The 10,631-nt window shown below is 64.0% G+C and overlaps 2 protein-coding genes across 3 annotated transcripts; one reads left to right on the top strand and one right to left on the bottom strand.

Moving 5' to 3' along the window:
* Positions 1–34: 34 nt before the first annotated feature.
* On the bottom strand, positions 35–1,242 carry CRYBA4 (crystallin beta A4). The gene is made up of 5 exons (XM_074606601.1): positions 1,204–1,242; positions 960–1,078; positions 602–743; positions 341–483; positions 35–182 (listed from the first exon to the last, which is right to left on the bottom strand). Exons 1-5 carry the CDS (start codon positions 1,240–1,242, stop codon positions 35–37), a joined length of 591 nt encoding a protein of 196 aa, XP_074462702.1.
* Positions 1,243–5,184: 3,942 nt separating this feature from the next.
* On the top strand, positions 5,185–9,851 carry CRYBB1 (crystallin beta B1). Of its 2 annotated transcripts, XM_074606874.1 has the most exons (6): positions 5,185–5,273; positions 5,966–6,126; positions 7,039–7,157; positions 8,840–8,972; positions 9,105–9,247; positions 9,549–9,851. In XM_074606874.1, exons 2-6 carry the CDS (start codon positions 5,986–5,988, stop codon positions 9,727–9,729), a joined length of 717 nt encoding a protein of 238 aa, XP_074462975.1. In that variant the 5' UTR covers positions 5,185–5,273; positions 5,966–5,985; the 3' UTR covers positions 9,730–9,851. The 2 variants fall into 2 exon arrangements, with proteins under 2 accessions (XP_074462975.1, XP_074462974.1); XM_074606873.1 differs by having other exon boundaries at positions 8,840–9,247.
* Positions 9,852–10,631: the final 780 nt, after the last annotated feature.

Here is a 10,631-nt window from a genome sequence, read left to right as displayed (position 1 = left end):
ACAGCCGGCGGCACAGTGGCTCCAGCACCGGCGGTCATTGCTGGACCCTGCGGATGGACTGGACCTGGCCCGTCTGCGCGTGGGAGCCCCACTCCCGCACGTGCTTGTACTCGCCCGCGTGGCTGTCACTCTCCAGGAGGTACTGGAAGCCCCGGTACCCCGGGTACTGGGAGCAGACCCACCTGTGGCAGAGCAGAGAGCGACGGCGGCTCAGGGCTGGCAGCACCATGAAGCACCCCGCGCCGCAGGCAGGGTGCCGGCAGCTGCCAGAGCATCCTCAGCTCCGGTGCGTGCCCCCGGTGCTGGGTCCTGGCAGGATGCAAGGCCACGGGGTACTCACGCGCCGGAGCGGACGAGGAAGGAGCCCACAGCGCTGCTGTCCCAGCCCAGGGCAGGCAGCGAGGGGCAGTCGTCGCTCAGTTCCGCCCGCTTGCCCTGGAAGTTCTCCTGCTCGAAGAGCATCAGCCTGCTGCGCCCGTGGTCCTGCCACCAAGAGGAGCATGGCATCGGCATGGCTGCCCTGCCTGGCCCCCCAGCCAGCGGCTGGTGGTGAGCTCCAGGGGCCAGCCCCAAGGTGGGGAGCTGGGGAGGGGGCACTCACAGCGCAGGCGATGGGGCGGAAGGAGCACATCCTCTCCACGTGGTAGGCGTTGCTGCCGCTCCACGCCTCCCAGCACGGGTACTCGCCACGCTCCAGCACAAACTGCTGCCCCTGGAAGCCACAGTGCTCGAAGCCTGCCCACCTGCCGGGGGCGGGAGGGGGGTGAGACCCCCATGGCACCCACCACCCCGCTAACACAGAGCCCGCTGCGCCCCACGGGGACGAGGCTGTTCCCCAGTGGAGGCAGCCCCATGGCTCAGGTGGCAAAAGGCACTGAAGACCTCCATTCTCCAACCCCCCTCCATCCGTGGGGTCCCACAGCACCGTGGGGTGGCAGCCCCCTGTGACCCCCACTCACGCCCCGCTCTCGATCTTGCAGGAGCGGACGGTGCTGAAGCCGTGCTCCGGGGTGCTGTAGCAGTCGGTGGTGAACTCGTGCTTCTTGCCCTGGAAGAAAGCCTCATCCCACACCACGATCTGGGGAGGATGGAGCAGGTCAGGGGGCTCTGTGGGTGTAGAGGCCCCGAGCAGAGACTGCAGCCCCATGCCCAGGTGTTCATGGGGCTCAAGCTGCGTCGATGGTCCTCCCCAGGCTCTTGTACCTTCCAGAGGCTGGAGGATCTCCTGCAGCGGTGGGTCATGGTGGCTCTGCCAGGGCACAAGGGAAAAGGACCGTTAAACCTGCCCCAGGGCTGGTGCATCGCTGGTCCCTGCAAGCCTGGCCTCGCCGCCGTAGCCTGGCCAGACCCACCAACCCTGCGCTGGGGGCCTGGCCTTTTCCTGGGACTCCCGCATCCCGGGACGGGGCTTCAGGCCATGCGTTGCGTGGCCAGTGCAGGCAGATGGAGGCAGGAGCCCGCGGCCTCCTGCTCCGCTCTGCAGGGCTCGCTCCAGCCTCTGCCCGGGTGACTCGGGAGCCTGTGCGTGTCCCTTCACCGGCGGGGTGGGAGGCAGTGATGGGGTGGCACCACGCCGCAGTAGGTGCAGAGCACGGGCCAGGGCTCTCCCAGCCCGCCCAGGGCTGCCATCCAGGCCATGCGGAAGCCGTGGCCCTGGCAGCCGTCCTGGCAGCACTGCACAGTCCCACAGCGGGGTGAGCACGCTGCCTGCCTGCGGGGCTGCCCGTGCCCAGCCAGGCTCTTCCTCCCGCAGGCACATCCCTGAGCCAAAGCCCCCGTGCAGGCAGCCCCGGTGCAGGGTCCCACTGTGGGTCCCCAGGCGCGCTCACAGAAGCCCTGCAGAGGTGGCCGCGTGCCCTCGCTGAGCAGCAGCACCCTGCCCCCTGATCCCTGCCACCGTTCCCCCGCGCCGAGGCGTGTGACGGCAGAGCAGAGCCGCAGCCCATCCCCGGCGGCTGCCCTCTGCTCGTTCCCCAGCTGCAGAGCCCCGCAGCCCCCGGCCACGTCATGCCAGCAGCTTCAGATTCTCCTCCATTCTCCTCCTCCGCTCCCAGGACCGGGCCATCGCAGGGCAGGGGCAGCTGCCACCAGGGTCCCACGCTTACCTGGGGTGAGGCGCTGGTGCCCGAGGAGGTGACATGTCCAGCAGCCCTCTGGCTGGGTTTTTATAGCCTCCAGATAGAGACAGAGCCCAGGAGAGCATTACTGAAACCCCTAACTCAGCACATGGCAGGGAGGAGGGACCGGGCAGAACAAAGGCGACGCTGCAGAGAAGCTGATGAGCCGGGACGTTGCAACTCCTGCTCCCCCAGCCCACCGGGCATGGGCTCTGAGCCCCGGCACCGCAGCTCCGGAGCCGGAGCATCACCCCTGGGGTCTGCCGGGGCAGCAGGTTGAACACACAGCAACCACAGAGCATGGTAACAAGCGGGTACTGGGGGCACAGGAAAGCAAGAGGCAGGTTTGCAAAGGCATTAGAGGGACTAAAGATGCAGATCAAGACTTCGGGAGTGCCGCGGCCGCCTCCTGCCTCTGCGCACAGGGACCTGGAAAGAGCCCGCTGCATCCACATTTTGGATATCTAAATACCTTCAAGGTTTGCTCACGGTGACACCACCACCCCTACAAAATCATTCCGGGGTCGTGCTGGGAGCGTGCAGGGCTCCCAGGGCTGGGCACCTTGCAGAGGGACCCCCACAGCCTGCCATGGGAGGGGGCAGCAGTGGGGCAGCAGCGATAGGAGGCTGCTGGCCTGGGAGGCAAAACCCATGTGTCCAGGTCGTGCTGCGTTTTGGGACAGCATTTGCCAGCAAACTGCTGGAGCATCCTCCTTTGTGCAGCCCCGGGCACCGCGGGGGAGGCAGAGCAGGATAACACAGCAGCCAAGGGGGGCTCACATCCAAGGGGCTGCCCCTGGCCACAGTGGGGCTGCGCTGGCCGTCCCCGACATCTGCAGCCCCCAGCACATGTGTGTTTGGCACAAGTTGCCTCTCGCTGTGGCCTGAGCTAAACTCGGCTTGCTGCCGGCCACCAACGTGGTGATGACAGCTTGGTCACTCTCCACGACACGTCCCAGCACCGGGACGCGGTCGTGCGGAGCCCGGGCTGTGGCTGGGTGCACCCGTGGTGCCGCTCAGCGCCGGGCAGGGGACACGGCAGCGGGAGCTGCGCGTGCAGCAGGGCTCACCGGGGCAGAACAAACCCCTCGCGCTGGGCATGTGCCCGTGCCTCTGCCTGCCAGGGCTGAGCTGGGTCGGCTCCGGCCATCTGCATGGGGGGGGACGCTTGGGCAGCTCTTTGCTGTGTTTGAGCTCAGCGTCACACATGTCCCTCCGCGCCGGGGCGGGACGGTGCCGTGAGGGGACAGCGCGGGACAGGATGGTGCAGCGAGGGGCTTTCCAAAGCGCCTGCAGCCGGCTGCGGGGACGCTCAGTGGGGAGGGCAGAGATTTTGAGTCCGGGGGGGGCTCAAGAACCGCCAAGGACAGATCCCTGCTGTCAACCCTTCCACAGCACTTTCTCAGGGAAAATCACCAGGCTGCCGAGTCCTCGGAGTAATGGCCAAAGCAGCGGGGAGCAGCCGTCGGGAGCAGAGGTCCGTCCCTCCGAGCCCCGTTTTCCAATGCCCAAGTCCAAAGGTGCTGGGAGTCGGGAGGGAAAGCAGAGGCAGGAGCAGGGGTGGGTGAGACCTGCCGATTAACAGATGAGGCAGAGCGGTTAAAAAACCCACCCCGGCTCCCAGAGGAAGAGAACGCAGCTTAAAATAGCAATCTGTCGAAAAAACATGAAAATTAATGTAAATTGAAAGCCATAAAAGCTGCCCAGTGTCGAGGTGAGAGACTGCAGGGAGCACCCAGGGGAAACGGGGCAGCAGCACCCGCACCCGGCCGTGCCTGCGGGCACAGCACAGCCTGCCACAACACTGCGAGGAAAGAAGGAGGAATCGATAAATGCTTTTTGTTTGGGATTTTGGGCAATAGCCCAGAGGGTGCAGCCGGATCCCACCGCTGCCAGTTCGCGTTGGAGGGGAACGAAAGAGGACAGCGAAACGGAGGGCTCTGAGCTTTCTGAACGCGCAGCGCTGGGTGATTTACTGCTGCCAGCAATGAAGAGCCAGCCCAGGTGCTGGATGCTGCGGGAAGATGGGAGCATTGGAAAGATCAGGAGGAAAGGAGTGTGTAGGTATATACACAATGACCAGGATCACAGCGGGCAAACAGGGCGAGCAGCTGGTTGAAGGCTCGGTGGGAGCCAGGGGAAGGTCCCCCCGGTGCCTCTGAGTGCGGAGAGCGGCCGTGGGGTGCAGGAGACGCGGCACCGCAGGCTGAGCCACTGCAGGGACCGATGCCAAGCATGTCCACGGCCAGCCGCCCCACGGGCCCCTCCGCCTGCCATCAGTCAGAGACAGCACTGATGCACCGAAACCCCACGTGGGATTTGGTACCGTGATGGGAAAGCTAGGGATGGTATAGAATGAGCACAGCACAAGTTAAATGGGCTAAAAACTAGCTAACGTCCATGCCAGTGGCCACAGTGAGCAGGGACATCCTCAAAGGAGAATACCATTTCCAGGGACTGAGATGTTTTGGAAAGTGTCGGCTCGAATTACACGTCATTTGGAAAAAAAACTCCAACTCCTGAAGCGTTTCCAAACACTTAATTCTTGCATCCTGGCATCTTCAGGGCAGCACACTCAGGCGTTTGCGGGTATGGAGTGATGTTTAAAGCAAGAGATATAGCGTTTAGAGGGGAGAAACGAGCAGAGCGCGGCGCTAGGGCTGGGCACCATGCAGCCATGGGGCTGGGCATGATGCAGCCATGGGGCACGGGGCTGGTGCATCCTCCCCGGCTGCGGTGGCACTGGAGCTGGGTGCCCGTGCTGGCACGGGCACCGGGGGTGGTGGGCAGGGGAGAGTGGCGTGCTGGCACTGGGCGGGTGGTACAGGGGCTATATATGCCCTGTCGGGGTGGCTGCATGCGGGGCAGCGGGTGCCGCCGCATGCTGCAAAGTGGCACGGTCAGGTCTTCTGTTGTGCCGCGGGCACAAAGGAAAGTGCTGGGTTCAGCGGCTGGGCACGGGGCTGGGGAGAGGCTTCCAGCTCGCCCAGCGCTTTGCAGGATGTGATGACTGGGCGGCCGCGCAGACACTGATGAGCTGGCAGTTCCTTTGTGCGCCTGCCCGGGGGTCTGCCCTTGCCAGGCTATAAAGTGGGGGCCTCGCTGCGCCCCGAAACACAAGCCCGCTCACTCCAACAAGAAGCAGCAGCTGCCCAGGTAAGATGACAAAGTCCCCGGGCACCGGGCTGCAGCCGGACCCGAGGAGGGGAGAGGGAAACGCAGGGTCTCAGCCGTGGCCACCACTGTGGTCATCGTGTCTAGGAGCACCCTGGTGCTCAGCGTCCCACCACCCTCCGCTCCCCCGGCAGCCACTGGTGACACTCCTCTGTGCGGCCACCAGCTCCTCTGTGTGGCCACCAGCAGGGTGCCCGCTGGAGGGCCTCAGCAAAGCAGGGCTGTCCCCTTCCCACCCCATCATGGGCTGCCCCGGTCCCCAACGGGATCCCAGGCACACCCTGTGTGGGACATCCCCAGCACCCGCTGCAGCGTCAGGCCCCAGCCTGGCTCGTGGGAGCACGGAGCAACTGGGCACCGGGGCTCGGGGCCGCCCTGGGCACCCCTGCAGCGGTGGGACCATGCTCAGGGCTCTCCTGACCACAGAAGGAGAGTGTCAATGCCTGGGACCTCCTCTAGTCCTCCTGGTGAAGGCAGAACCCCTCTGCCTGTGCCTGCCTGGAGAAGCTCCCGGCAGCTCCTCTCCTGCCCCCAGCCGCCCACCCCACTGCTGAGCCCCCCCATCCCAATGCGACCATCCCCAGGGCAGGGGAAGGGCTGGGGCAGCTGGTGGGTGCCCACGTCCATGCCTCCCCTCTAATCTGCTGGCATCTCCACCTGGTGCCCTGTCCCAGACTTGAGCCCCAACACCACGATGTCTGAGACCACGAAACTTGCTGCTCCCGGCCAGGCCATGGAGGAGAAGGAGAAGGTGGCCCCAGCGCCCACTCCATCCCTCGACCCTGCTCCCGTCGCAAACAGCAAGGGCGAGGAGCCCTCCACAGAAGCCTTCAGGGTAAGCCCTGCTGCTCCCCACGCGCAGGGACGCGGTCCGGGGATGAGGGACTGTGGGAGCATCTCTGGGGCAGTTGGCAGGAGGAGATCAGAGGCGTCCCAAGGGGAAGGACCCTCCTTCAAAAGCAGGAGAGTGTAGACGATGCCGTCCCTCCCTGCTGTGTCTCTCCTGGGCAGCCGCTCTCTAGGTGCAGTATTTGGGCAGCCGCTTGCAGGGCTGCTGCATGAGGGATGTTCCGTGTGCCCCTTGGCTGGGACAGCTTGTTGGGGACCACAGGCTTTGGAAATGCTCTCTCCGGGTCATGGAATCAGGGCTGGGTGCTGTCACCTGCTCCCCCTGGTCACCCTCTGCATGCGGGGGGGTCCTGCGGTGCTGCTGGGGGGTGAAGGAGGAGGCTGCGGGTGACAGGGCCAGCACTGAAACACCGCGGTGACACCGGGGCAGCATACCACTGAGGTGCTGCAGAGGGGCTGGGGACAAGGGGTGAGCAATGTGAGGGCTCCGGCGACACTTCCGCACATGCCAGGCACCGAAGGCGATGGCACAGATGCAGCTCCTGGAAAAGCAGCTCCTTTCCAGCCTGGCTGGGGCCCAATGTGGGCACCGGCACAGGGAGATGTGGCTTTGCAGCAGCAAAACCGTAGGCAGGATGAAGCTTTCTCAGAGCAGGGATGGTCGTCAGGAGGGGACCTTCTTGTGCTCAGCCTACGTTGGGATGGGGCCGCTCATGCACAGAGCCCAGCTCGGCTTGCCCAGGCACCAGATCTGAAAAGCTGCAGAAGACTTGGAGAGCCAAGGGGGAGGCGTGGGGTGGTGGGCTCATGAATGCAGGGTCCCTGCAGGGACATGCAGCACTGCCCTGCCCTCCCGGAGCATGCCTGTCCCTGCCCGACCCTTTCCCTCTGTCCCCAGATCATCGTCTTCGACCAGGAGAACTTCCAGGGCAGGCAGATGGAGTTCACCACTGAGTGCCTGAACCTGGGGGACCGCGGCTTCGACCGGGTGCGCAGTGTCATCGTCACCTCTGGACCGTAAGTGACCCCAGCCATAGAGGGGACCATGTCCCTGGGGGGGGGGCGGTCCTGGGGAGCACCCCTGGGCGCAGCGTGACATGCGGGGACATTTCCCTGCAGCCCTGGTAGAGGGTGGAACGGGGCCAGTGCAGGAGCAGAGCTGGGGACCCTGGGTCTGCTTTGAGGAGGGCAGGGTGGCCTGGACAGGCAGGAAGGATGCCAGGGCCATTTGTAAAGCAAAGGGCACCAGAGGCAAAGTCGAAGGCTGAGGAAAGGTGTCCATCAGATCCGCTACATGAAGCCGTCCATGAAATGCAAGAGACCTGTAGATTTTAGAAAAGCCAAGGTGAAACGAGGCAGGTGCCTTGGACCTGGTCGGTGGCCAGGGCCACCACAGAGACAAGGCTAGAGACAACTGTTCCCACGGCTTTCGGACCTCCCCAGACCCTTTATCGCTGCTCAGCTGCCTGAGCAGCGATAAAGGGTCCGGGGAGGTCCGAAAGCCATGGGAACAACTGACACAGGCAGGGACAAAAAAGATTGCCAAACCAGATGATAACTGCACAGACAGATGATTTTCGTGTTGAAAGATCATCTCACCGCGGCCGTGACCGGCTGGAAAGGCTGTGCCTGGTGGCAGTGGGACAGCCGGGGGGTGGCAGTGCTGCAGGGAGGATGTGCGGGATACGGCTTGCCCTGACAGCAGCCCTGAGGGACAGGGCAAGGTGACCTGTGCTCACCTTGAATGACACCACGTAGCGCCGATGACAACTTTTTTATTAGGAACCCAGAATATCCAACTCTTCTTGAAATGAAAAGGGGATGGAGCAGGCCCAAAGGAGCTCAGGTGTGACACCTGGGAAGCTGCACTAGATATAGAACGGGTGAAACTCGGAGAACAGAGGTCCTAAATCCTCAGGGTTTTCTTGAGAGTCACTGGTGACTCTCAAAAATTTACTTAGGGAAAGACAACAGCAAAATCAACCAAGCCGAGCCTTAGAAGTCAGTGTAAGGTCATGCTGCCTGTGGTACTCGGAACGCATCTCCTGCCGTTAGGAAAATACCTGTTGGCATCTGCAGAAATAGCCCTGTTTTGCAGCAAAATGTGAAGCAGCAAACGCAGGGCTAGGCTGGCGTCGAGGGCTTTTGGAGTCCTGAGCCTGTGACATTCACAGCACAGCAGCACCTTGTGGCCCTGCTAAAGAGGTGACATTGCAGCTGCACGAGCCCTGAGCGCCCGCACCCCGGGAACGGGAGGAATGCCAGAGCTGGCTGAAGCTGGTGCAGTGAGGCGTGCGGGCATGCCAGGATCAGACAGCCTGGGCTCGGTGGTGCAAGAGGGAAAATAGTCAAAATCCTGAGATAACGCAAGGACGAGTCTCCGGGGTGCAGCGTGCAGGGCTCGCCAGCTGCCTGGGGGTCCCGCCGCTCCCCGGGGTGAGGAAGGGGAGCACCGGGTGTCTTCTCCTGCCTTGGACACTGAGCCGAGAGCCTGTGAGCTCGGTGCTTCATGGCAGCTGCCAGCTCTGTGCATGCCCGTGCTCTGAGAAAGGTGGGAGCAGGATGGTGGGGCCAGTCCCGACACCTGCAGCCTTTTTGGGTGCTGGGAGCCCAGCTCTGGCACCCCACAGGCTGGCAGAGCAGGAGAGGAGCTGCTGGGTGGCATTTGACCTGCTGTCTTCTCCTCCCCCTCTCCCCAGCTGGGTGGCCTATGAGCAGGCCAACATGCGCGGGGAGATGTTTATCCTGGAGAAGGGTGAGTACCCTCGCTGGGACACCTGGTCTAGCAGCTACCGGAGCGACTGCTTCATGTCCATGCGTCCCATCAAAATGGTGAGTGCTCCAGGAGCAGAAAGCACCCAGTGGGGTCTGGCCAGGGCCGGATCTGTGCTGCTCGATGCCTCATGGCAGCGAGCTCCAGGGCTTTGGCCGCACGACCCAGCGCCTTCCCTCTGTCTTCCCCAGGAGGCTGAGGACCACAAAATCTCCCTGTACGAGTCTGCTGACTTCAAGGGCAACAAGATGGAAATCCAGGAGGATGACGTGCCCAGCCTCTGGGCTTATGGCTTCTGCGACCGCGTGGGCAGCGTGCAGGTGCCCAGTGGAACGTAAGCGGGGCTGCGGCGGGGGCTGCCTCCCGCCAGGCCCCCCCTCCTCCCCCCTGCCCCAGCTCGGGGGCAGCTTGTGCCCCACTCCAGCTCGCTGCCTGCTGATCCTGAGCATCCGCACGGAGCTCTTGGGCAGCCAGAAAGTGACACATGGCTGTTTTCGGTGGTGGTGCAACCCATCACCCAGGGGCACAGGAGGCGGCGGGGGGCTCTGCCGGCTTCCCGAGAGCGTGCCGGCCACGTCACTGCTACCTGTAGCAGCCGACACCGCTCAGGTGCCCTGTGTTTGCTTTCCCTGCAGCTGGGTCGGGTACCAGTACCCTGGCTACAGAGGCTACCAGTACCTCTTTGAGACCGGAGACTTCCGACACTGGAACGAGTGGTCTGCCTTCCAGCCCCAGATCCAGTCCATCCGCCGCATCCGGGACATGCAGTGGGACCAGAAGGGCACCTTCGTCACCCCCGACGCGCCCTCCGACTGAGCGTGCCCCCTGCTAGCTACGAGTCCCGGGCCCCGTGGGGCACCCCCGCCTCCCCTCGCGCTCGCCTGCTCAGCACTTTCCTTGTACATTGCACATTCCCTGGATGTACTCGACCTTGTGAGGCAAATTAAAAAAAAAAACAGAAGCCTAGAGCTGCTCGGGAGTCGGTGGAGCGCGAGCGCGGCCAGGGGACGGCTCTTCTTCGCCGTCCCGCTCAAAGCCTGGCGCTGGAAACCGGGTGGGACGCAGCGGAGGGTGATTTTCCCAGGGGAATCGCTCTCAGGGAGGGAGGGCCCCCCCCACGCTGGGGATGCTGCAGGGTCAAGGGAGACTCCGGTGGAAGCTGGAGCATCCGTGGGAAGGAGGTGCCTCCGGCATGGCCTCACCAGCCCCCGGGGGGTCTCTCGTAGGTGGGGGGCTCGGAGCGTCCCGGGAGCGGTTGGACCATGACGGGGGGTTCCTGTGTCCCCCCGTGCTGCGGGGCCGGGGGCAGCGGGGGCTCACGGGGCCCTGCCGGCGGGTACACGCCACGAGACAGCTCTGTGAGCAGCCTGCAGCAGGATCCACCCGAGCGGTAAATAATTAACAGCCCCTAATTGCAGTCAATCAAAGCCTAATTCACTTTCAAGGAGGTGCTTTTTCCCCTGGGACGCCCCCCTCCCCACCGGACGCCCCCGCCCTCCTCCCTTCCCCGTCCCCTTCCCCTCCCGCTGAAGCACTTTCGGTGGCATCTTCCCGCGCTCCCACTTTGCTAATTAGCGATGGCGGTAATTAATAGCGGCGGCGGCGCCGCCGGGCACCGTGCAACCAGCACCCCGGGGCTCGGGGGCGATGGCTGGGGGGGGGCGAGGGCTGACCCTCCGGAGCACTCCCCGCCACGGGGCCGTGTCCCGGCACCGGCT

This window comes from Larus michahellis, chromosome 13, assembly GCF_964199755.1.
Source record: "Larus michahellis chromosome 13, bLarMic1.1, whole genome shotgun sequence".
In the NCBI taxonomy this organism is placed as follows: domain Eukaryota; kingdom Metazoa; phylum Chordata; class Aves; order Charadriiformes; family Laridae; genus Larus; species Larus michahellis.
Note: the sequence above shows the minus strand (reverse complement) of the source record. Positions and strands in the feature narration are given on the sequence as shown.

Excerpts from the sequence above, each read along its gene's own strand:
- CRYBB1 (XM_074606873.1), top strand. The coding sequence starts at position 5,986 with ATGTCTGAGACCACGAAACTTGCTGCTCCCGGCCAGGCCATGGAGGAG. Across the intron at positions 7,158-8,839 it reads GTCATCGTCACCTCTGGACC|CTGGGTGGCCTATGAGCAGG; the intron begins GTAAGTGACCCC and ends CCCTCTCCCCAG. Across the intron at positions 9,248-9,548 it reads GTGCAGGTGCCCAGTGGAAC|CTGGGTCGGGTACCAGTACC; the intron begins GTAAGCGGGGCT and ends CTTTCCCTGCAG.
- CRYBA4 (XM_074606601.1), bottom strand. The coding sequence starts at position 1,242 with ATGACCCACCGCTGCAGGAGATCCTCCAGCCTCTGGAAG. Across the intron at positions 1,079-1,203 it reads GATCCTCCAGCCTCTGGAAG|ATCGTGGTGTGGGATGAGGC; the intron begins GTACAAGAGCCT and ends CATCCTCCCCAG. Across the intron at positions 744-959 it reads TGCAAGATCGAGAGCGGGGC|GTGGGCAGGCTTCGAGCACT; the intron begins GTGAGTGGGGGT and ends CGCCCCCGGCAG.